This window comes from Dermochelys coriacea, chromosome 13, assembly GCF_009764565.3.
Source record: "Dermochelys coriacea isolate rDerCor1 chromosome 13, rDerCor1.pri.v4, whole genome shotgun sequence".
NCBI classification, from domain to species: Eukaryota; Metazoa; Chordata; order Testudines; family Dermochelyidae; genus Dermochelys; species Dermochelys coriacea.
Window position 1 is genome coordinate 10,840,797 of NC_050080.1, and position 26,935 is coordinate 10,867,731.

Consider the following 26,935-nt stretch of genomic DNA (forward strand, 5'->3'; position numbering starts at 1 on the left):
CCAGGCAGTGTAGCGGTAACAGACTTACCGTAACCTGTATAATCACTACATTTGCCACCTCTAAGTGGGGGAATGGCAGGTGGATCTGCGTAGTCATCCACTCACTGCCCCATGCTGAAGATCTGTCCAAGGCAACACAAAAGCAGCTCCAGCAGCTCACAAAGGATGCCGAGGCTTCTGGCATCGTAACCCTCTTTGCATAAGTTTCATTGCGCTCAATGCCTTCAAATGGAAAGGCAGATTTTTCCACATTATTGGCCCCAATCCAGCAAAGCACTTAAGCATGTGAGCAGTCCCACTTCAGTCTGTGCATGTGCATGTGCATAAGTTCATTGCTGGATCAGAGGCTGTAAGTACCACTTTTGATGTAAATCTTTTACATCTCTTCGAGGTGGGAACAAGCAAGCTGTTGTGCTAACTGGAATGGATCGGAAATGTTTCGATGGATTGTCCTATGCCGGCAGCCGGGGGATTCTGCCAGTGAAAGACTGTACCTGCAATTCAGGTCCTTAGATGCCTAAATGCCTAGATGGTTTCTGTACTTGTGTGTCCACAAATCACAGGTACAACAAGAAGAGGTCATCATGTAAAAGTCAGGCTCTAAAAACACTTTCCCCTCCCCTCCTGAAATTAATAATGACATGTTTGAAGAACATCATGTGTGCTTAGGAACAATGAAACAGCAATTTTGAACTGATGACATCAATGAGAATTTTGCCCAAGCAAAGACTGCAGGATCATGCCCACTAACAGAACATGGCATACAGCATTTGCAGGACTAGTTAGTGCAGGGATCGGCAACCTCTGGCACCCGGCCCGTCAGGGAAATCTGCTGGCAGGCCAGGACGGTTTGTTTACCTGCAGCGTCCGCAGGTTCGGCCGATCGCAGCTCCCACTGGCTGCAGATCGCCGCTCCAGGCCAATGGGGGCTGCAGGAAGCGATGGAGGCCGAGGGATGTGCTGGCCGTTGCTTCCCACAGCCCCCATTGGCCTGGAATGACGAACTGCGGCCAGTCGGAGCTATGATCATCCGAACCTGCGGATGCTGCAAGTAAACAAACCATCTCAGCCCACCAGAGGATTTCCCTGACGGGCCGTGTGCCAAAAGTTGCCAATCTCCAAGTGAATGAATGAATGATCTGGCTACTTTCATAGCTCCTGGCCAGTTATATTATAGTGAATGTTCTGTATCTAGACAGCCAGAATCCAACAAGTTTACTTTTCCTTTTTATAACATGACTATGCCTGTCATGCTATAATTAATTCAGAAGCAGCTACCATTTTCCACTTTCCCAGCCACTGAAATACAACAGAAGCCTGAGAGAAGTTCTGAGTTTCGGCCAAAAATAAATAAATGGGGGGTGGGCGGGGGGAGGAACCCTTCAGCGTTCATTTAAAGATACCACAAATTCAGCATTAGGCAATATTTTCTGGCAAAAGTCCAGGCCAGTCAGACTACAAAAGGGGGCGGGGAGGTTTCCAAAACTTTTGAGTGTAATCTTGAAACCTGCAGTGTCAAGGAGAATGCAGAATAGGAAGGATGCAAAAATAATTCTCAAACACCTTTCAATGAAGCAAAGGGCCCTATAGGTGTAGGATGAGGGGCAAAAACTGGCAAAAAGATCCTGGTGGATTTTTTTGATTCCCTATAAAAACTCCAGAACCAAATTTGCTCTCATATTAAAACTGATCCAAACACTTGTAACTAATTTAGGTAACAGGCCAAGCATTGTAGTGACACCCATTTGACCACCTAACCACATTCACATCAGCATGGCTGTAACAAAGCAGAGTCAGGTCAAAGAGCTGTTGGCTCTGGATGTTTGGCTACGCATTGTCAGCAGAAGGTAAACAGTGAAAAAGAGACAAGCAGTTCACAACCAGGCAAATCACCCTTCAACACCCACAGGCATGGAAGGCCTTGAATGAAGTCTGTGTCTTGGAACTTGTATTTTTGTGGAGCTCCACATGCCCGGGGCAGAGGGAGGCACTAGGGACTAGTGGATCTGCGATAGGTGTACAGTCTTACCATGATCCTCCCACCTGACTCACAAAGGGACATGGCACCACAATCACAGAGGATTCAGAGCAGCCTCACTACCCTATTTGCAGCCTGCCTGCCCAGCCTACAGTTTCCCAGTCCAGGACCATTTATTTGGGCTGGGCACAATGACTAGGATTTGGCCTATATTGTTCACAACTGACATACACACCATCCCGCCAAAATGTCATGAAATAAATGTTTTCTTCCCTTGGAAGCAATAGAGTTTATACATCTTTGTTTCTAAATCCCAGTGAGTCCAAACCACAATTAATGCAATAAGTTAGATTCCAGTTACACCTAAGTAAATCCAGGTAAGTAAATTCAAGTAATTCCACTGACCTCTGTGTAGCTGAGATCAGAATTCAGCACAAACCTCCAGGGAATGAGAGGTTTGACACAGAGCTCAGTTTACTAAGTGCATTTGTTGGAATTGCTGTGTATCTGAGAATGCCCTAGAGTGGGAGAGGTGCATTTTTTCCTAGAAACATAAGCACTCTAACCTTTCTTTTCCAGCTTTACTTGTTCCTTGGTGCAAGTGAAACACTTTTGGTGTGATTTATACCTCAGGCAAGCTGAATGGTCACATCCATCACAATGGGCAGCACATTTCTTTGCTGATGTCAGGCTTTGATGGAAATAATTAAACCTGAGGCTTCTATAGACAGCTAAGAGGAAAAGTTCCCATGGCTGGAATCTTGCTCATTCAGAGGATGCACTAGGAATCCCATTTTTGATAATTGCATTAGCACAGTAAAATAAAATTTAAATATTGAGGCTGCTGCACTACAAAATGTGCTATGGTCACTTTGTCTGACAAGAATAGCTTGCCTTTAGTGATGGACAATGTTTGAGTAGCTAACATATGCAAGGTTTCAGAGTAGCAGCCGTGTTAGTCTGTATTCGCAAAAAGAAAAAGAGTACTTGTGGCACCTTAGAGACTAACAAATTTATTTGAGCAAAAGCTTTCGTGAGCTACAGCTCACTTCATCGGATGCATTCGGTGGAAAATCATGAGATCTTGGAATTTAACTCCTTCCAGGCCCATTAGCTGGAACTGCTGCACCTTAAGCATCCTGCTTATCTCTGGAGTTTCCTATTTGGATTCACTCTTTTTAAAATGGCCTTTCCCAGCATGCTCTTCTCTAGCCCTTTATATCTGGACAGCCCTAAAATGACCAATTCAAATGACTAACTGCTGCTCCTTCCTCTATTTCAGGTAGGAACTATTTTATTTCTGTAAAAAGAACGAGGAGTACTTGTGGCACCTTAGAGACTAACAAATTTATTTGAGCATAAGCTTTCGTGGGCTAAAACCCACTTCATCGGATGCATGCATTGGAAAATACAGTAGGAAGATATATACACACAGAGAACATGAAACAATGGGTGTTGCCATACCCATTATAACGAGAGTCATCAGTTAAGGTGAGCTATTATCAGCAGGAGAAAAAAAACCTTTTGTTGTGATAATCAGGATGGCCCATTTCCAACAGTTGACAAGAAGGTGTGAGTAACAGTAGGGGGAAAAATAAGCATGGGGAAATAGTTTTACTTTGTGTAATGACCCATCCACTCCCAGTCTTTATTCAAGCCTAATTTAATGGTGTCCAGTTTGCAAATTAATTCCAATTCTGCAGTCTCTCATTGGAGTCTGTTTTTGAAGTTTTTTTGTTGTAGCATTGAGACTTTTAGGTTTGTAATTGAGTGACCAGGGAGATAGAAGTGTTCTCCAACTGGTTTTTGAATGTCATAATTCTTGATGTTTGATTTGTGTCCATTTATTCTTTTACGTAGAGACTGTCCGGTTTGGCCAATGTACATGGCAGAGGGGCATTGCTGGCACATGATGGCATATATCACATTGGTAGATGTGCAGGTGAACGAGCCTCTGATAGTGTGGCTGATGTGATTAGGTCCTATGATGGTTTCCCCTGAATAGATATGTGGACAGAGTTGGTAATGGGCTTTGTTGCAAGGATAGGTTCCTGGGTTAGTGGTTCTGTTGTGTGGTGTGTGGTTGCTGGTGAGTATTTGCTTCAGGTTGGGGGGCTGTCTGTAAGCAAGGACTGGCCTGTCTCCCAAGATCTGTCAGAGTGAGGGATCATCCTTCAGGATAGGTTGTAGATCCTTGATGATGCACTGGAGAGGTTTTAGTTGGGGGCTAAAGGTGACGGCTAGTGAGGTTCTGTTACTTTCTGTCCTGCAGTAGGTGGCTTCTGGGTACTCTTTTGGCTCTTGTCAATCTGTTTCTTCACTTCAGCAGGTGGGTACTGTAGTTGTCAGAACGCTTGATAGAGATCTTGTAGGTGTTTCTCTCTGTCTGAGGGGTTGGAGCAAATGTGGTTGTATCTTAGAGCTTGGCTATAGTCAATGGATCATGTGTTGTGGTCTGGATGAAAGCTGGAGGCATGCAGGTAAGTATAGTGGTCAGTAGGTTTCCAGTTCTATGTTGTTTTTGCCTTCTCTCATTCCTGAGATAACTTAACCTCCTCATACACTATGTCTGCTATTACGTTTTGCTGACAAATGAGGAAGAAGTGCCAGGATTTGTGCCACATTTGACAGGATAATGTATAAATGCTACATCCAAGTTATTCCCTGTGGTATGAGAACATAGCTCCCCTGGCAAAGAATGCATCAGCTAATATACTAGGCCAAGCTTTCTAAAAATAAGTGATTTTTGGCTGCCTCTGTTTTTGAGAGCCCAGCTTCATACTAGAGCTGGGTAGGAAAAGGTCCCGTGAATATTTGAAAGTTTGAAATGTTTTTCAGTGAGAACAAAAAGTTGAAATCTCAGAAATATTTGCAAATCAAAAAACTGAAAATTTTTGATTGTGTTAATCAAAGTGTTTCAATAATTTCTTAAAAAAAAACAAAAAAAAACAGGAGTACTTGTGGCACCTTAGAGACTAACAAATTTATTTGAGCATAAGCTTTCGTGAGCTACAGCTCACTTCATCGGATGCATTTTGTGAGCTGTAGCTCATGAAAGCTTATGCTCAAATAAATTTGTTAGTCTCTAAGGTGTCACAAGTACTCCTTTCTTTTTGCGAATACAGACTAACACGGCTGCTACTCTGAAACCAATGATTTCTAAATATCTAGTTTCAATTTGACCCTTGAAAACTTTTTTCAAAATGAAATGTCATTTTGAACCAAAAACTTGGGTTTTTTTGTTTTGAAAGTGTCCATTTTGTTTGTTAATTTCAAAAAATTTTCCTTGGCTTTTTTTTTTTTAGTTGGGAAATTCATCAAACCCAACTCTGTTTTGAACAGTTTTCATTTCAACCAATTGGCTTTTTTGGGGGGGCAAAAAAGTGCTGAGTACACCATCAGAAAATCAGGTTGTTTTAAACCAAAATCCAGGCAAGAGGGAAAGGCTGGGGGGAACCTTAGTGCTGGTTTTGGTTTTGGGGATGTTTACACTTATTTAATTTTGAGACCAAAATGGAACGTTGTATTGCTGGATGGTGAGGTCAGAGGTGACAAGCAGTTATTGTTCTGTACAGCAAGAACTTCAATTCTATTAACGTAATAAAAGCCTTTTGGTTGAAATGTTGTAAACATTGTTTTCAGGAGAGGCGTGGGGGAATCTCTCCCGTCCAGCTAGAAAGCAGATCCCTGACTACCAATGACGTTTTGCAACCTGACAGAAATGTTCCATTCATTTTTGGCTCTGCAGACTTAAGAGTGTTAATTGATAAGAGTTCATAGTTACTCTCGTTAGACAATGTGCTGGGAGTGGATTGTATAAATACAATGTCCACCACGTTGGCTTAGAAGGTAAGTGAAAGCAGCTATACAAAATAAATATACGAAAGGAAGACAAGGAGAAGCTGATATCAATGAATATAAATTAGAAGCTAGGAAGTATGGAAAATTGATAAGGGAAGCAAAAGAACGCAATGAGAACTCTTTAAAGACAATAAAAAGAAATTTAAGTATATTGAGAACAAAAGGAATCCTAACACTGGTATTGGTCCATTACTAGATGGACACGGTAGAATTGTCAATAATAATGCAGAAAAGGCAGAAGTGATCAATAAATATTTCTATTTTGTATTTGGAAAAATAAGAGATGGTATATACATGTCATAAGATTATGATTAAATACTTTCCACTTCAACAGTAACTAAGGATGATGTTAAATAGCAGCTACTAAAGTTAAACATTTTTAAATCAGCAGGTCTATATAACCTGCATCAAAGAGTTTTAAAAGAGCTGAGGAGCTCTCTGAACCATTAATGTTGATTTTCAATAAGTCCTGGAATTGACACCTCCTCATCTATTGTTGGGAGTGGACTACATCCACCCTGATCAAATTGGCCCTGTCAACACTGGTTCTCCACTTGTGAGATAAATCCCTTCTCTTCATGTGTCCGTATATTTATGTCTGTATCTGTAATTTTCACTCCATGCATCTGAAGAAGTGGGGTTTTTACCCACGAAAGCTTATGCTCAAATAAATCTGTTAGTCTTTAAGATGCCACCGGATTCCTTGTTGTTTTTGGGGAAGTTTCAGAGGACTGAGAGTAAGCTAATGTTGTGTCAAAATTTAAAAAGGATAAATGGGATGACCTGGATACCTGTAGGCCTGACAGCCTGACATCAGTTCCAGGCAACATAATAAAGTAGTGAAGTATCAAAGTAGTTGATACAGGACTCCGTTAATAAAAAAAAAATTAAAGGAGGATAATAAAATTAATGCCAACCAAGATAGGTTTATAGAAAGTAAGTTTTTGTCAAATTAATTTGATATTTTTGGTGAGATTGGTTCATAAAGGTAATAATAGTTTTGATGTAATATACATAGACTTCCGCAGGTTAGTGTTTCTAGTGGAGTCCTGCAGGGATTGTGTTCTTGGCCCTATGTTGTTTAATATTTTTATCAATGACTTGGAATGGGGGTGGGGGAGTGTAGGGAGGTCCTGGAATGTCGTTTCTTTTCTCATTATACTTTCTATGGTTGGAGATTTCACCCAGGGTTAAAACAAACCTCATACATATGAATTTGTTTCAGATACAGATTATTATCTAATGATTTGTTATAGAGTGTTGTATCTCACATGCAGCACACTGCAGAATGAGGTGTACAGAGAACTCCCTTGTGATTCTCCCCTTGTGTCTCCTTACAATGATTTCTCTTTATATCAGGACTTGTGCACCGATGCAAAGAGGAAAGGATTTGATCTCCTTTGCTTATGTTTTTTTGCAGTTACTAGCTCTTATGAATTCTGTTGTAAATACATTTGCAATACAGAATTGAGGCAACAGATTCAAAAGAGCATATCAGAGCAAAAATAACGACAGGTGCAATGGAGGGACAGAGATTCTTGAAATTGGAGGCACTGGCCCAGTTTTTTCTGAAACTGATTTTGAGACACCTTGCTCCTTCCTTTGACAGAGGTGAGAGTTCAAAGGATGCTACTGTGCATCTGTGGTCTCCCAAGTCATACTGTCCAGATAACAAAAGTTCATTCCAATTCTGAATATGTGCAATGTAATGCAAATCTGTTTCTGTCCATGTTTACTAAAGTAAAGATGTCTTGAAAACTGGGTTTTGTTTTAACACAAAAACCTTCCTCAAGAGAAGTAAACCTCTTTTCTTTAATGAGTAATCTATAGTAGATGTACAAAAATTGCACCAACCTCCATCAGTAATTTAACCTGTGCAGTTTACATCTACATTAAAAAGTGAATGCCAGTGATATCTGTTTTCACTTGTCCAGGGAAAGTTTTGATTCTGTTTCTTTTCATTCTTCCTTAAAATCATGCCCTCTTTTCCCACAGCCTAAAGGTAAGCACCCTGACCCTCCCATCCCTGACTGCTCCCCTCAGCCCCCCATCTATTTACCAGCCCCCTGACCTCAACCCCCATGTTCCCCCACAGCCCCTAACCTCACTGCTCTCCTGACCAGCCCCACACCCATATACCACCACCCTAACCCCAGGCCCCTCCTTGTAGAAACGGCATGTCTGCAGCTTCACACCAGAGCAACTATTTGCCTCCCTTGCCTTCTGCTAGCCCTTCTCCTCCATGCCCCAGATAAGTTCCTGTGGCTGGAATGGAGCTATGCTGTACAGCTACCTCTTCCCACAGACCCAGGGGATCCAGCACCTTCTGTGTACTCTAGGCAGGAGCCCATTTGCTGCATACAGGAAGAGCAATTGCAAAACTTCCTGGGGCTTTAAAAGAGGAGAGGCATATTCTTGTGTATCTGGCTGCAGAGCAGTGGAGTTCAAAACAGTGACAAAAGTGGGCATGGTGGGCATTGTGGAACACCTCTTGGAGGCCCCTTAGGACACCGTAAGCACCGTAGTGTCTACACTGACACTGCATTGCTCTAAATATGTCACCCTAAGCTCTATGCCTCTCATCAAGGTGGTTTTATTAGGTCGGCATAGCAGGAGAGTTAAAGTAGTGGGAGGAGCACTGCAGCATGTACACCTCCAGAGTTCGCTCGACATAAGCCGCCTTACATCAACTTAACTTTGTAGTGCAGACAAGCCCTAAAATAAACCTCTGTGTCAGCTAGCCCATAAATGAGTGGCAAAGTCAAATTATTTACTTTTTTTAATAAAAGTCACTCAGTACACAAATTGTAATAACAATTTCTCCACCAGCATCCCCCTCCCACTAGCATTCCGAGAATGTTCTCAAACACAGAGCTTTCCCCTCCTCCCCCATCCCCCAGAAATACCCAGGGTTGCCAACCCTTCCACTTTTGCCAGGAGTCTCCTGGAATCAGGCTCTAGCGCCCAGAGTTTAGTTCAGCCAAACTGGGAGATTTTGGGCACAAACAGTCCGGCGTGGCAGTGGGGCTAAGGCAGGCTCCCTTACCTGCCTTGCTCCACGCTGCTCCCGGAAGCGACTAGCACTATCCCTGCAGCCCCTGGGGAGGGGAGGGGGTCTCCGTGCACTGCCCCCACCCCGAGCACCAACTCCGCAGCTCCCATTGGAGCACGGAGACCCCTGGCCCCCCCCAATCTAAGAGCCGCTGCCAAAAGGATTTGTCAGTCGCTTTCGGGATCTGCCCAAAGTAAGCACCGACCCCCTGATCCTCTCCTGCACCCCAATCTCCTTCCCCAGCCTAGAGCCTGCACCCCCTCCCTCCCAGAGCCTCCCCCCTCCCCCGCACACCAACTCCCTGCCCGAGTCTAGAGCCTGCACACAAACTCCCTCCCAGAGCCTGCACCCCAACCCCCTGCCCCAGCTTGGTGAAAGTGAATGAGGGTGGGGGACAACGAGCGATGGAGGGAGGAGAGATGGAGTGAGAGGGGGCAGGCCTCAGAAGGGACGGGATAGGGACATGGCCTCGGGAAAGGGGGGTGGCGGGCGTGGCAAGGGTCTTTGGGTTTGCACGATTGGCAACCCTAGAAATACATCAGGAGAAGGGCATGATTCCATAACCCAATACAGGGGTGGACTAGTCTATCAAGGTGTTTTAAAAAAATCATTGCTGCAAAAATGTATTCAATGTTTCCTAAATCAGACATCATGAGAATAGTCACTGGGGCTTCCCAAAGGAATGCTAAAGTATGTTCATTTCGGTTAGCATCTAAAAACATAGCAGACTCAGGAATTATATGTTATATCCTTAGAAGGCAACAACAAATCTGACTAGCTAGGCATCCCAAACCACACTAATTAATTTACCTCTGCATCAAGAAAATATTTACCCACACTGGGCTTTCATTTGTACCCATGAAGCCTAATTGACTCCACTGAGATCCCATGGGTATGCTAATCACGTATAATAGCACCTAATGGTAATCTAGAATAGGAGTCATGCATTGCACTAAACCCAGTACAAACACTTAGTAAGACAGTTCCTGCCTTGAAGAGTGTAAGATCCAAACAGACAAGACAGAGCAAGATTGTGAAATAGGAATGCAATATACAAGTATAACAGGAGGATGGGAACATAAGTATCAGAACTAGCATTCAAAAGGGCAAACACTCCCGGGGAAAATAAATACTTCCTCCCATCCCCACCCTCCTCATTTTTCATTCTCTGGGAATCTGGTGGTGGGCCAGCTGACTGACTTCAGGGGGGTGTTCACTGTGACTGGGGGTAGAATTATCCCTGGCCAATATGCCACAGATATCAACTAACGCATGTGTCATAGGGAATGGAATCCCCCTAACAAAAACCTATGAGATAGCACAGTAATTGCACTATGGCAGTGTTTAGGATGATGTATTCCAGCAGAATACAGGTGCATTTTTTCCTAAAGGCCACAACCTTCAGTTTCAAAAATATACCCCAAACTCTCTCTCTCACGCACACACACACAGGCCACTACCTAATGAAATAACATCCCCATAGCTTCACAAGCAGAGAAATCTGCCTCTTTGAAAATAGCATTTCCCTCATCCCTCAGGATCTCCCACTGCTCCTAACCAATCTGTGGGCTGGGCCCGGTGTAAAGAGGAGTGGATGAGCTCCTGAAAAGAAGGAGCAGCTAGGGAATGAAGGGGATAGGGTGGAAATAGGCAGCCAAAGAGTATTTGGCCCAGAACAGGAATCAAAGCGTTCTGCAGCCACATTTTGAACCCGCCATGTCGGTGTGTATGTGAAATGAATTAAAACAAGTTGTCCCCGTCAGATCTTCACTCCACTCCACCACATGTGGAATTCAAAACTGACTGTTTGCAAAAAAGCTGAGGGGGAGGGTGGAATAAGTGTGAGATGTTAATTTCATGCTTGTGAGAGGTGTTAGCTTGACAGCCCTGGAGACTGAAATCCTCTGTTTATTCTCCGAATTAGAACAGCATGTGCAGCACTAGTGACACTTCCATACACTGCCCTATCAGAGTGCCTCAGTCCCCTCCCGGTCCCCCTGCCCCGAAAGGCCAGCCCGAAGTCTGGAAGGGAGTTCAGCCTCCTAGGTCAAGTCAATGCCAGACCTTTCTGAGGTAGTTATCGATTATGATATTAATGTCGAGAGCACTAGAAGGGTATTCAGCGCTTTACAGCAAAACACAAAAACCCTGAGATTGTAATCTAGCTCAGTGGTTCTCAACCAGCAGCCCACAGGCCATATATGGCTAGGGTTGCCAGGCATCCGGTTTTCGACCAGAACGCCCAGTCGAAAAGGGACCCAACAAGCCATTAAAAGTCCAGTCGGTGGCGCAGTGGGGGCCTGGGGCTGAGGCAGGATCCCTGCCTGCTCTAGCTCCGTGTGGCTCCTGGAAGCCAGGTCCCTGCAGACCCTAGATGCATGGGCGGTCAGGGAGGCTCCGCAGGCTGCCCCTGCCTTAAGGCCAGCTCCACAGCTCCCATTGGCTGGGAACTGGTCTAACTAGATCAAAGGGGGAGGGAGGATACACAGTCAGAAAACATAAGGCCGTGTGTCCACACTTGGTGAGGATCAGTGTAGGAAAGTTTCAATCAAGAACAGGGCTTTAAAGAACAGAGGGGGTAAGCCCAGTAACACAGGATGTGGGAGGCTGCTCCAAGCTTAAGGGGAGATGTGAAAAATTATATGCAGAAACTGGGAGAAAGAGACAAGGGACTGTACAAACACAGAACAAAAAGATGGTCCCTGTTACAGGTAGGGGTGCTGGAACAATTTTTATAGTGGGGGTGCTGAGAACCATTGAACAAAACTGTAAACCTTGTATATAATGGAAATCACTTCAAGCCAGGGGGTGCAGCAGCATCTCTAGTTCCAGCAACTGTGGTTACAGTCTGAATATAAGACAAGAGTCAACAGATGGATATAAACAGATGAGGGAGTGGAAGGAAACAATGAGACAGTATTGGTGAGCATGATCGGCAGTGGTTTCTGCACACCAGCACCCTAACCATTCAATTACGTTGTCCGGCTTTACAAGGAAAATCACTGAACGCAGGGCGGTGCAACCACTAGGCAAACCAGGCGGCTGCCTAGGGTGCCAGGTGGTCGGGGGTGGCCAAAAGTGCGCTCCGGGGAGGCGGTGGAGCGGAGGTGAGCTGGGGCAGGGGGGCGCGGGGAGGGCCGCCTCAGCAAGTAACGTGGGGTGGGGGCCAAACAGCTGATTGGCGCCACAAGCCTGGGAGGCGGGAGAAGCAGAACGGCGGTGGCATGCTTGGGGAGGAGGCGGAGCAGAGGTGAGCTGGGGCGGAGAGCTGCCGCATGGCTCCCCGGGGAGGGAGGGGCGGGGAGCTGCCGCGCACGGCTCCCCGGGCCAAGGCGGGGGGGCGCCTCAGGGCGGAGAGCTGCTGCAGGGCTCCCGGAGGGGCGGGCACACGGTGGAAGTTTCGCCTAGGCAGTGAAACATCCTTGCACCGACCCTGATTGAATGTGATACCTACAATTTAGAAAAAAGAAAAGGAGTACTTGTGGCACCTTAGAGACTAACAAATTTATTTGAGCATAAGCTTTCGTGAGCTACAGCTCACTTCATTGGATGCATCCGGCTCTAAGGTGCCACAAGTACTCCTTTTCTTTTTGCGAATACAGACTAACACGGTTGCTACTCTGAAACCTACAATTTAGAGGGACCCATAAAGCTTTAGAAGCTTTGCATTAAGGGTCGCTGTGAGATTATTTACTCTAAACAGAGTTTGCTAAAGAAGAGGCTCTCATGCCATGACTGAAGATGATAAAAGTGTAAACTGGATAAAGCTGAGCCTGAATCCAGAGACCAAAAACCACTTTGGAAATCTTAGTTTCTCGAGCAGTGATTACAAAAGTCCTAAATATAAACATATCTCAGATACATTTGTTTTCCTATAACTATTACAACATCAATGCACCAATATAAGAGGGATCAGCCAAATGTTATGTCTCCCACCCCCCTACAATGACACAGGTCAAAATCAAGGCATGAGAAATTAATTCCTGTCTCGCAGGGTCTCATAATCATGTTTCTGCAAAGTTGCAAACAGATGCAGCTCAAACAGCTTCCAGCAATGGGAAGGAGAAAAAAGTTACAGTAAATACTAATTTTAAGTAACGGATTTGAACAAGTACAGATCTTTTTTAAATCAACAAACAAAAGCAACCCAGCTTAGTTTAAATATGCAATGCGGGGGGGGGGGGAATTCCTTATTCTTCAAAAGAGAAAAAACCCTCACAACTAACAGCAATGTTTATTGCAGTAAAATCAGGCTCAATTTTGCATACCACTACAATAATTGGATATGCAAATTAGGCACACCTTGATCATGCACAATTGCTCACCTGACCTGGATAAAAACCGGGCCCTAAAAATCTAGGCAACATGTGCAACATAAAAGATAGCAATGACAGAATCCAGTTATTATATTCAATAAATCTGTCTTAATTTGAAACATGCGTGTTTTGCATGGGAACATTTGTTCAGAATCCATGCATTCAAAATGTTGTTCAAAATTTTTGTGGTTAGGAATTTACAAAAAGAACTGTTAAACTTATATTTTAGCTTGTTGTTCTCAACAATTTCTAACTGAAAATAACAAAAAGAAAAGAAAAACAAAAAAGGACCGTCTCCAATCAGTCAAAAGGAACTAGTGGATTCCAGAAAGGCTTACCTGCTTTCCATTTTGCCTGCAGTTTTACCAATGGGTATGACCACAGAGTCCATGATCTCTTCATTATTTACTTTTAATAGCTTGTAAGGTTTATTTTCCTTTAATCTTTCTCAGTTTCTACCAAGTAAGAAGTACAGAGACACAGTAGAAGAATAATAAATAATAATAAGGCCAAACTCATGTTTACTCCAAGGCACCTTTACACCATTCTAGCAGCCTAAAGGGGCTGTATAGACATGAGAATCAGACCCATTATTTTGTTTTCAAAAGCTTTTAAAAAAATTAAGACTTACTAATTTCCTACGGTAGGGACACCAGGCCTTAGCTATCTGTAAAGTGCCAACAGTGCTGTATCAGAAAAACTTTTTTTCCCCCCACAAAGCCAGTGATGACATTTATCCTTTCTTTTCATCTGTTTCTATTATAGAGTTCTGAAACTTTCCTTCACTCCCAGGGAAGGACCCAAGGACACTCCACCAATCACAGAGGAGGACAAGCCAAAATTCCCAAGTATTCCTTCTGACACAGATAAATACTTTTGTCTATTTGAAAATAGTTTGTTCCACTTCATGCTGCAAGATGACAGCAAAATTTTCAAAGGAGACTAACTAATTTAGGAGCCTTAGTCCCTTTTCCAAAGGGATGTAGGCAGTTAGGAGCGTAAGACTTATTAAAATCAGGGGAAATGAGACTCCTATGTCACTTTTAAAAACATTACCAGACACCAACTAAAGCATCTGACAGCTCACTATAAAGCATTAGGATACTCTGTGTGAACAATGTTATATGGAAATATACTGGATGGGAAACTATGGGATGAATTCTCAAGAGCTGTGTGAAGTCCAGATCCTCTAATTTAAGATAAAATTAAGTGGGCCTGAGTCTGCACTTGTTCCACATGCAGCATTCCTACTAAATGGATGGGAGTCTTCCATATAAAAGGGCTGCGGATCATGCGAGAATACGGAAGCAAATTGTATCTGTCTGTGGAATACTGAACTTCAGTAATATGATGGCACTGATAACTATGGTAATTCTACCAGATTACCTAGCTCGATTATTTAAAAAAACCACATATGTTTGTCAGTAATTAAATATTATGTGGAAAGGGGCCCAAAACACTGAAAGTGTGACTCTGAATCAGTATCCAACCTTCTAATTCAAGCGTTGGGCATACCAGGGATTTAGTTCAGGTCCATCTTTAATACATGATATAGTTAGGTCTGTCTCTCTCAGGAGGATTAGCGCTGTCATAATTGATGTTAACTTGATATTCTACCATTCATAGTGTACATCACAGGGCTGTTATTAAAGTGGTCATCCCACAAAAAGAATAAGGAACCCAAAAAAATGCTTAAAGTTGCTTAAATTAAGTTAAATAACCATAATGTGCCCTGATATATGTAAGTAAATGACAATAATTCAAATGCATGAACTGAAGCTGGCTTGGGGAAGATAACGGGTACGTCTCTCTAGGATCAGCATGCAGCCATCCCTTGCTTGTATAGTCATTTGAACAATAAATGTGTGTATGAATGTGTGTTTGCACAATCCAAAAGAACTGGTGCGTATTTTTTTGTGGCTGTGGATATACATAAGAACGGCCATACTGGGTCAGACCAAAGGTCCATCTAGCCCAGTAACCTGTCTTCTGACAGTGGCCAATGCCAGGGGCCCTAGAGGGAATGAACAGAATGGGTAATCATCAAGTGGTCCATCCCCTGTTGCTCATTCCCAGCCTCTGGCAAACAGAGGCTAGAGACACCATATGTAAGACCCTGCAGTCATACCCTCTAGGATTGAAACCGTGTGTTTAGATTGTTAGGTTTTTGGATTAGTAAATTCAATCCTCCTGATTCAGCAAAGAATCTAAGTGTATGTTTAACTTTACTTGGCTTCACTGGAACTATTCGTACTTAAAATTAAACATGCATAAGCAATTTCCTGAACTGGGGTTTCATAGCTGCATTTTGTGTTTTCTAATTTAATAGGAAAACAGGCTGGATCTGTCTGCTGAGCACAGTGTGCTTAACTAATAATAATAAAAGAATTCCCTTTAAACACTGTAATGCTAATAGCAGTTTACATTTATAACTCCATATCCATAAGGTTTACAGACTACACTATGTATGGGGTTTAGTTTCAACCACAAACAACCTCCAGCAACCTGTGAGGTGGAATACAACAAGAGGATGGTATGTGGGAAATTATCATTTAGATAGTCAGTGTGACATCCTGTTACAGCAGCAGTTTGAGACAAACTGCACAGGAGTTTTCTCTTTCACAACAAGAAAAGGAGTACTTGTGGCACTTTAGAGACTAACAAATTTATTTGAGCATAAGCTTTCATGAACTGAGCTGTAGCTCACGAAAGCTTATGCTCAAATAAATTTGTTAGTCTCTAAGGTGCCACAAGTACTCATTTTCTTTTTGCGGATACAGACTAGCACAGCTGCTACTCTGAAACTCTTTCACAACAGTATCCCAAGAGATCCTTTCCTCTTTCTGTGGAACAAAATTTTGATTAACAGGGAACAGAATGCATAAATATAGACTGATAACAGGATATGAACCCATTCAATTTCTAGACTGGCATTTTGAAGCTGACCTAAGTCAGTTGTGCATGAAGGTGATTAACTTCTGATGGTTATTAGTGGCCTACTGTAGGTGGAATCAGTTGTTGTTGTCAGTCTGACACCTAGTGTATAATTCTCACTCCACAACAAGCCGATGCCAGTTTCAGCAAAAAGACCAAAGCCTGAATGTGCCTGGAAAGCAATTACCCTTTCTCATCCCTAGAAGTGGGTCCCATCCTGCCAAATCAGAAGCGCATAATTTAATAGGAAAACAGGCTGGAGCTGTCTTCCAAGCACAGATCATACTCTTAAATGGCAGTCAAAATCTGGAATATCTGAATCACTAATATTGTAGGAATCAGTATGTGTGTCCATTATTCGGTGACAAGAATGTTTCAGCATGTTTATGAGATGCTGATGGCCTCATCCTCTGCCAACCCCATCCTGAACACTAAAAGGGAAGACCACTGGGCTATGTTTGTACTCTTCCAGCTCTGCAGGATATATCTGGATAAGTACAGAGGTTCAGAACTGGGCAGCCAGCACAGAAATATTAGGTCAAATTCTGCCTTTAACTATACCCATCCAATCCTACCAATTCATAATTTCATATTTAAAGCATGAAGGGATCATTAGATAATCTAGTCCGACTTCCTGTATAACACAAGCCAGAGAATTTCATCCAGTTACTCCTGTACTGAGCCAGTAAATTGTGTTTGACTAATGCATAATCTTCCTGAAGGCATCCTATCTGGATCTGAACACTTCAAGTGATGAAAAATCCACAACTTATCTTGGGAGTTTGTTCGAGTGATTAATCATCACTGTTAAAAATCTCTTATTTCTAATCTGAATTTGTCTGGTTTTAACTTCCAGCCATTGGTTCTTGTTATGTATTTCTCTGCTACAATAAGAAAAGGAGTACTTGTGGCACCTTAGAGACTAACAAATTTATTAGAGCATAAGCTTTCGTGAGCTACAGCTCACTTCATCGGATTCTACAATAATGATCCTTTCAGTACCTTGTCTTTTTTCTGCATGAAGGTGCTTCTCCACTGTAATCAAGTCACCTCTTATTCTTTTACTGACATCACTACAGTGGCCCAGGCAAATTTAACCCAGTCAGCATATCCCCAATTACCTAAATAACTATCAGCAACACTATACAATCTATTTATTGGACCACACATTGCTTTTGAATGCATATGCTCCCATCAAAAGATAAGGGGCCATTCAACGTTTTAAAGATGTAACCTAGAAAAGACTTTGGTTTCTTCTCTAAGTTATTTCAGGGGTAAATTTTATAATTGAGCCTGTAAGTCAGTGGGTATTGTCAAAAAGTAGTAGTTCTTTCTGTTGAGAGATTTTCAGTATCTTTAATTACAGATCGGAGCAAGATAAAATTCATCATTTGACAGAGAACACAGAATCATAAAGCAATTCTATCATCATTACCGAGTAACAGATTGCCTCGGCATGCAGCATATACTAGCTTTTCATAATGGTTTTGCAATGTAACCTTTTGTCCACAAGGATAATTAATTGCTGCATCCTGCTGTGACTTTCACATTTTCTTATATAGGCTCCTATTACTCCCCTGTCCGCCTGTCCCGATTTTTCTCCCTTCTTTCTCTCTCATTCGCTCACCATTTCCAGCAAACAAAACTACAACAGTATCAAAATGACACCAGCTTGCTCTGAGGGCTGAAGTGACCCCAGTAGTTCACTGACAAGTCCAGACAGACAGACACATGCTCTCACTCTCTTAACACTGGGGGTCTCCAGGGTCGGAGCCTAGAAACGCTGTAATTTTCTGCCTTCCAATACCTCCCTACTTGCTGACCTAACCCGCTTCTCAAAACCAGGGTCTGTTTTGAATATGTTACTACAGTGTTTAAAAGTATCTTCTGTTGCAAGAGGTAGGCAAAGAAATGAGGTTGGGAAAGGAGGGGAATTTGGAAGCATGGTATATAACAGGGGTAGGCAACCTATGGCACGTGTGCCAAGGCAGCAAGTGAGCTGATTTTTAGTGGCACTCACACTGCCTGGGACCTGGCCACCGGTCCAGGGGGCTCTGCATTTTAATTTAATTTTAAATGAAGCTTCTTAAACATTTTAAAAACCTTATTTACTTTCCATACAACAATAGTTTAGTTATATATTAAAGACTTATAGAAAGAGACCTTCTAAAAACGTTAAAATGTATTACTGGCACGCAAAACCTTAAATTAGAGTGAACAAATGAAGACTCGGCACACCACTTCTGAAAGGCTGCCGACCCCTGGTATATAATAAGGAAGGGTAAAACAGGAACTAAGGGCTATTGGGGGGGATAAGAAGTGAGGGAGGAAGGAGGTAATTCAAAGGGGATAATGATGTTATGGGAAGGAAAGAAAATGGGGAGATAGTGAACGACAGGATGACCAGATGTCCCGATTTTATAGGGACAGTCCCGATATTTGGGGCTTTTTCTTATATAGGCTCCTATTACTCCCCACCGCCTGTCCCGATTTTTCACACTTACTGTCTGGTCACCCTAGTGAAAGATGATGCTGAGCATAGATGGGAAATGAGTGGTGAGAAAGTCAGAGATAAGAAAGGAAAAGAGGTGAATAAACAGGAGAAGTTTCAGAAAACCTTCTGGCCTCCTGTTTCTTTTATTTCCTAAGAGTAAATGACGCTCTTTCTAGGGGTGCCAAACCTACTTCTGATCAGCTTTCTTTGACAGCCAACTATTTCACTGTCAGATACTGTCTCAGCTGCATGCACTCAGCAATGGAGACAAAACAGGGCCACTTAGAAACACTACATACATAAAGTTCCTATGGACATTGTGGCTACTCCTATTCAGAAAGAGTAGGCTGAACGCTAGGGGATATTAAACTACTCAGTGCAGGCCACATTCCTCTCAGTCACATTCCTGATCAATCCAACGAATTTCAGGGGGCCTGACTGCTCAGGGTGAACAGTCAGCACAGCAGTAGGGCCTAGATGTCTGACACTAAACCCCAGTCGTGCTCTTGTTGCACTGGATGTGTGTATTTTCAAGAAGGGTCAGTGTCTCCATGCACAGCCCTTCCATCTGCTCTCAGATATACATGCCTGCCTCTGTGGAAGCTCCCTGGGTGAGCCAAGCCAGTGCTGCCAAGTGTCATACATCTCTGATGTATGCAGTGTTGTAGCTGTGTCAGTCCCAGGATCTTAGAGAGACATAGTGGGTGAGGTAATATCTGTTATTGGACCAGTTTCTGTTGGTGGGAGACACAAGCTTTCAGGCTTACAGATAAAACCACAGCTCAGTGTAAGCCCAAAAGCTTGTCTCTTTCACCACCAGAAATTGGTCCAATAACATATATTACCCCACCCACCTTTTGTCTCTCTCTATATCTCTCATGATATCCTCACATTCCTGCAGCCTAGCAGGAGCCTCAAGCATCTAGTTGGGCCGAGTACAAAGGCTGTAGTTATTCCTTCTGTACACCAAGGTCTGCAGCGGCACCTCCTCTACAGGCAACTGCCTCTCTGTCTCCCATTTAGGCGTTCCCCTTGCTGGAGGAAGGCAGGAAAGGCTCAAACAAAAGGAGGGCTGGTAGCTGGGACAGAAGGTGAGTGGGTTCAATACAGGCACCAAGCTCTCCCGCCAGAGTACAGCCACCCGTCTCTTTTACCCTCCACTCCCTGGGAGACTCCAGCCGCCCAACCAACCCTTGTGGGTATCCAACTAGCATTCCCCCAACCTGTACCGTGCACCCCCTGATTCCAGCAACCCCAGCTCCCACTAACTCACACCTCTTCTAGCACCCACACAACCCTAGCTCCCACGCATGCCAGCTGCTAAGTTTTATGCAGCTTTGTAGCCTACCCCTGCCATTGTATGTGGGACGCAGTGTGGTGACCATAAATTAAAGTTTATGCTTAGATGCAAATATTTGAAAATGTTCATAACTCATTCATTTGCATAAAACTTCACATCCAGCTGCATAAAACGTGACAGCTCTGCTAAGGTTGGATATCACCCCTCATACTGAAAGCCACAAGTGCTAGATCTGTACCCAAGTGTAGTGGGACTTCCTGGACATTTTTTAATACAAGCAGTGAGAGCCTGATTTTCCCACTCCATTATACCAATTTATATCGGTGGAACTCGTTGGGCTTGAGTGGAAATTCACTAGTTTTTACACCAGAGTAACACAATGGAGAGTCAGTTCCTGAATGTTTAATTTCTGGACAATTATGCAGTGGAAGTGCTTATGTTATTGTCACTGCAAAAGTCATCTTATCAAAAGATTGGTCTGTTTGAATCCTGTCTCATTACTGTAAGTTGTCCTTCTCTACTCTGAAATTAAAACCATATGATTGATTTACTGGTGAAATCCAGTCTTTTGAAAATACGGGCTTGACCCTGAAAACCGACCATGAATAGTCCCATTTAGCTCAATGGCATTACATGCATGAGTAATGACTGTGATCAGGTTCTGTTCAAACTATTTGACTAGGTTATTTTTTTAATTGAAGCATTTAAACATTTACACTTGTTTTAAAGTGTCAATAGAGGCAAAGACTCAAATACTGATTAAAAATAAGCACTCTGGGTTTAAATATTCCTCATGATCAAGCCAAAACTCACACATGCACTGAGTTCACAATGAGGACTTCAGATTAGTGGATATTTTTAATTTATTCAGTTGAAAATAATATATCATCCAGACAAGAAGTTTAAGAAATGTAGGCTGAAAAGGGTAAATTTAAAAAAACCTACCCTGAAGGACTAGTAAATCAATGCAAATGAAGCATAATATGGGTGTTTACATTGAAATCATACACTTCCTACAATCATTAATCAAATTCCTTTGATTTTTAAAAATACAAACTTCTATCCTAAACCTTTCCTCCATTTCTTGCTTTCTTCCCAGGGAAAAAAAAACCTCAAGTGAAAAAAAAAAATAGAATTCTACTTCACTCTCCCATACTATCAATGTTACACGACTGTCTCTTAGAACTGACCCAAATATGGATGTACTGTACTTGGTTTTGATTTGCCTTGCCACGCCACTCATGGGTCCTTCTGAACTGATTTCAAATGGGCCAGGGTCAACATGCAGCCAGGATTCATACAGTTGTGGCCAAAGACAGACAACGTCATGCATCACTGACGACTGCCCTCTGACCAGATGTGATGGTGGGCTGAGGCCTCTGCATGCGACTGATAAAGGCCACAAATCGGCTTGGCAAGCACCCTGCATCCATAAGAAGGCTGCTATATTCAGAGACAAAGGCTCAATCCTATTCCTACTGGAGTAAAAAGGGACTTTTGTCACTGACATAAAGGGGTGCAGAATCTAACCCCAAACAGTTCAAATCAGTTTTGAAACTCATGGGGAAAACATTTACAATGAAGTTATTGGTTATTAAAAGTTTCACCAGTCAAGCCTTGGTTTAAATACGAGTGATAAATATTTAGCTTACATTACTCCTAACTAAGCCCAGCGGTGGTGAAGTATGGAGCTTCAAGGACCAGGGTGACTGTCTGGTTACTGCACATTTATGGAGTTCAAAAGACTTGTCAATTGACAGTGCTTCCAGCTGGAATTGGTTGGTGCAGTCACAAAGGAAGTGGTGCTGGATATAGCCTGTAAGTCAGGACCCACTAGCTTCATTAATTTTTACTGTTACTTGATTTTTCTCAGTGTTATTCTGAACCAATTAAAGTCCCTGTAGTTAATTAAAAGGACATGTTTATCTTATTGCAAAAGTTCCCAAACTGTGGTAAGTGGACACATTGCTGATGGTCAATGGAAAGCTGGATGGTCATATGGGGCTGACTCCTCTGCCTTGTTTCCAGCTTCTAAAGTTCGTTAAATGAAGCTAAAAAATACATTAAGTTCTTTCCTAATTACTTTTTCAAGGTACAATTGCTGTGACTACCCCAGGGATGTTATCTGATTACCAGTAGGAGACAGCCCATGAAACATTCCCCTTAGGCAACATCTACTCTATGAGCTAGGCTTGTGATTCCCCTACTCACATACAGATACTCACACTGGTTCTCACTGAGCTAGTGCAAATATAAATAGCCATGGAGGCAGGGTTTAGCTGTGCTGAGTTCAAACCTGCCTGAAACTCGTGGGTATGTACCCAGCACAGCTAAGCCACATCTCTGCTGCTACCCATGCTACCACGGCTACACTGCTGTTTATACCTGAGATAGTGCGAGTCTGTACTTGTGAGCAAGGGAATCACACTCCTAGTTCATAGTGTAGTCGTGGCCTTAGAATATATTTAAGATATATTGTTTCAGGCAGGAGATTGGAGCACCCCCAGTCTAGATACAGGAGCCAAGGCTCAGAAATTGAGGCTGTAGGCTCAGTGTTACTCTGTCCTGGACTAGGTCTTTCTGTTAATCCATCTAGATACGGATCCTGCTGTTCAATATGCAAGCTCCACCCAGCCTGAGTTCTAGCACGTGAGACCTCACACTGCAAACACGAACCAAAACAAAAAAGGCACTGTACTTAACAGGGAATTAAGTGCTGCGTGTAGTTAACAGCAACTTCAGACAAGTGTCTGATACTCTGTTTAATTTATCAGCAGGCGTAATCCTAATGGACAATGTATGTTGTAAGATGTTCACCACCACTTTGTTGATATGTTTGTCAGCACCTCAACAAAGTGATGAGAGATACTGTCAGAGGAAAAACTGTTGAGGCACAGTATGGAGAAGATTAGTAGAGATTCAAATTATGCCGGAACTTCAGGATGTGTGTATGTCAGTGAAATGGATAATGTGCAGCTATGGACGGAAAAGAAAGTAAAAAAATTCGTATATCAACAAATCTTCTCCCTGAGTGTATCTTAAGTTTTCTCTGCTTATTTAGTGACAAGTGAGATTTTATTACACGTATACTTCTGTTAGCTTTGCAAAGCTAGTGCAGTTGAGTTGAGGGTTCTATTCTAGTTCATGCATCGACAGAATTGTTAACTAAGGACTTGATTCCACCCTTGATTGCCCTTCCTCATATGATAGTCCCTTTGATGGGATGACTCCTATAAGTTCTCCGCATCGGAGGGGGTCATTAAATCCAGCACCAAGTTCCAAAAGAAGGATCCCAACTAACTTATGAAGAAGCATGAGCCAAGACTCCAGATTGAATTGACAGGGCTGGCACTGAGAAAAGCCATCTTTTTACTGGTTAATGCAACAGATTTGCCCTGGGGTCACTGAGAGACCAGAAACATGGAACCTCTAGAGAGTCACTTTTCAGAGCAGAACTTTAAAAGTTTTTCTCTCTGTACAAAGGACACGATAGGATAGTTCACTGGCTACAAACAACCCTTTCCATTTATTAATTATTATTATTATGTAGAATCTGACTATGGTAGTACCTACAGAACACTAGGCACTTTCGGAGGGCAATCCGAAAGAGCGTGCAATCTAAAAATATGGCTGCTTCTGTCGTGCCTTCCCTGCACCGATATATTAGCTCCCTGGACAAGAGCTGCTCTAAGTTTGGCACACATTCACACTCTCTCATTCAGGGGCCTCGTAACTGGTAAGATGGCCAACTAGCAGCTGGAGAAGTCATGCAGGGGAGGGATGGCAGCAAGAGCTTGGTGCATGGCTCTCTGTAGCCTCTCCCCTCTTCTGGGCAGGGAGCCCCGGCCCCCACAGCACCCCATCCCTGAGGGGAACCCCTTCAGCGGCGGTCTGCAAGAATCATCCTCCAGCCCTCCTGTACCATTCCCAGGAGGAAAGGGGAGAGCACCCTCAGCCCCTTACTCACACCGGTGTACTGATTCCCAGCTCCCCCAGGAGAGGAATCTCCTTACTCCTCCGGGACACAGCATCTTTTCCCTCCCTGAAGGGGCCTCGCTTACTCTAGGGGGCTGAGGCCAATACCCCCTTTCCAGGCAGGCTCACTCCCAGTGGCTGACCCCCTATCCCCACTAGGGTCTCCACTCCTCATCCCCTTCCTTTTCTCATCCTTCAGGGCTTGGGGATAGAGCAGGGACCCATGTCAGGGGGCTGCTCCCCCGCCATGGCCCGTCCCACCCACCTGGTCTCTGGCTCACTCACTTTGGAGAGCCAGTCCCCATTTGCTTACTCCAGCCCAGCTCCAGCTCCCCTGGGATTGCCAGAAGTCCAGGTGCTACTCCCATCCCCCCGGGGTCTCTCACCCCAGCTGTCCCTGGGGTGCTGCTCCCCCTGTCCCCGGGATCTCTCTCCCCAGCTCTCCCTGGGTGCTGCTCCCCCCTGTCCCCGGGATCTCTCTCCCCAGCTCTCCCTGGGGTGCTGCTCCCCCCTGTCCCCGGGATCTCTCTCCCCAGCTCTCCCTGGAGTGCTGCTCCCCCCTGTCCCCGGGATCTCTCTCCCCAGCTCTCCCTGGGGTGCTGCTCCCCCCTGTCCCCGGGATCTCTCCCCCCAGCTCTCCATGGGGTGCTGGTCCCCCTGTCCCCGGGATCTCTCCCCCCAGCTCTCCATGGGGTGCTGGTCCCCCTGTCCCCGGGATCTCTCTCCCCAGCTCTCCATGGGGTGCTGGTCCCCCTGTCCCCGGGATCTCTCCCCCCAGCTCTCCCTTGGAGCTGCTCCCCCTGTCCCCGGGATCTCTCCCCCCAGCTCTCCCTTGGAGCTGCTCCCCCTTATCCCCGGGTGTCTCTCCCGCCCCATCCCTGGAATCTTCCCCGCCCTGGGATCTCTCCTTCCAGCTCTCTGGGGTGCTGCTCTGCCCCCCTCTCCCGGGGTCTCCCGGGGGGGTGCCGCCCGCCGCACTCACTCGGGGGTGTTGATCCAGATGATGTCCAGGTGGCAGTAGTACACGCACTCCTTGTCCTTGTAGGTGTAGCAAGTGCAGCGCTTGGCTCTGCGGCGTGGCGCTCCCGGGCCATCCGCCTTCCCTCCACGGCCGGTACCGGCCTCGCCGCCGGCCAGCAGCCCCCCTGCGGCGGCCCGGCCCGGGCTCTCCGCACTGACCCGCTCTCGGGGCGCGGGAGACCGCGGGCCCCGGCCGCTCTCGGAGAGGGGCCGCGGGCGAGGCACGGGCAGCGAGAACCCTGCAGGGTGGGGAGAGAAGAAAGGCTGAGCCGCGGGGGGGGGAGGGGGGCTTCCCTCGGCTCTGAAAGCCCCCCTCCCTCCCGCCCGCGAGGGGCTTGCCCTGTCCACTAGCGCCCCCCCCCCCCCGCAACTGGATTTCTTTTGCGGGGTGGCGAGGGGCTGAGTTTGAATCCTGGCGGGCGGCAGGTCCGGAGGCAGCCCCCGGGCTCTCTGCCTGCTTCGGGGGTGCCCCCGGGAGCACAGGGAGCTCTGCGGGAGCAGGGCGCAGCGTGCCAGGGGCCCAGGCTGGGAGCGGGGACCCCAGCGCCTGCTGCGGGTTCGGTTCGATTTTCAGGCGAGAGTTAGGGCGCGGAGGGCCCCGTTCATGCAGCTGTTCGTTTATATTGTCTCCTTTAAACTCCAGCTTAAAACTACTGATGTGGGTTCCTACTTACTGACCAGGCGCTGCAGCCCCCCCCCCCCGCAACTTTGTGTGCCAGAGCGGGCGACCCCCCCCAAGAAACCCCCTTTTACCTGCGCTCGAGGTCACTGTAAATCCAACGAGTAACCAGAATCCCAGCTCCATTCAATCCGAATAGCCAAACGTGTCAACGGCCGGCAAAGGTGGCGTGTGTGTGTGTGGGGGGGTGACTTTGTTCCAGGAGAAACCGCTTCAGGTTGGAGGCAGGGGAAATCCTAGGTCTCGCAGCAAACGCTGCTCCCAGCAATTAGTTCCCACACGGAGGTGTGATCGGTGCTTCTGGCTTGTTGGGGGGTTTTCTTTTCCCCCCGTGCAGAATTAGTCCTGAAGGGGAGAGTGTTGTCAAAAGAAGAAAAGATCCATTGCTGCGCTTTCCCCCCCCCCCAATCCGATTAGAAAGCGGAGCTGCTTTAAAACTGCTTTAAAACTGCAGTTGCCTCCCACAAGCTGACAGCTGACTGCTCAGTGTATATGGATGGTGAGGGTTGCGATCACTTACCCCCTCGTGGTTTCCCATGGCTTGCAGCCTTGCACAGGTAGAGAGAGGGAGGAGGCACAAGCTGCTGACTGAACACCCTCCCGGATGTTCTTAACTTGCTATGTGATTCTTAATCCATCGCTCTCACAAGAGCTGGCCCTGTTGGTTTGGTATCGGCTCAGAGAGGTCGGCTGGTTTTTATGGTCAGAACACTAGATTGTGACTCAGATTTGTGCTCAGTTTCTTTGTTTCTGCCACTGACTTCCTGTGTGACCTTGGGCAAGTCATTTAGGCCCCAGATCCACCAAGCACTTAGGCACCTAAATCTTGGATTTAAACAGCTAAATCCAGTCCAATATGATCCACAAAACTCCCACTGAGTTCTGCAGGCACCTCAACTCACTCAGTGGCTAAATTTTCAGGGTAAAAATTCCCTGGGTGTCTATTTTTCTGCCTCAGCATAAGAACTGCTGCCTCACTCTAGGCATCCAGAAGCCTATCTCCTCAACTTGTGCCACAATGATTCATGAAATGCAAGAAGACAGGCATTCATCTGTCTAAACTGCATGCAGCCCCAGTCTGGTAGGCGTGGGCTTTCTGACTCACTGGGTACCAGCCAAAATCCAGCTGGAGGAAGAGGAGGTGGTGCTTGCCTCCCTTATAACTTTTAGCTCTGGGAAAGGTCTCCCACATCCCTGGTGAGTGCTCTAACCACTGGGCTAAAGGGTATAAGGTGAACACCTCCTCTGCGATCACTTTTGGTATGGAGCAAGGCAGGTGTCTAACTCATTCCTGTAAGAAACACCTAGCCACCTGATTCCAGCCAT

The 26,935-nt window shown here is 45.0% G+C and overlaps 1 protein-coding gene across 1 annotated transcript in view; it reads right to left on the bottom strand.

The window, feature by feature from the left end:
* The window catches only part of EDN3 (endothelin 3), a 33,108-nt gene extending 6,511 nt beyond the window's left edge, over window positions 1–26,597 (bottom strand). Inside the window, exons 1-3 of the mRNA XM_038369976.2 lie at window positions 26,130–26,597; window positions 25,684–25,954; window positions 24,893–25,169 (exon numbers count right to left, since the gene is read on the bottom strand). Of these exons, the coding sequence (XP_038225904.1) occupies window positions 24,893–25,169; window positions 25,684–25,735 (329 nt within the window). The 5' untranslated portion in view covers window positions 25,736–25,954; window positions 26,130–26,597. The remainder of the gene's footprint in view (window positions 1–24,892; window positions 25,170–25,683; window positions 25,955–26,129) is intronic.
* Between the last annotated feature and the right edge of the window lie 338 nt (window positions 26,598–26,935).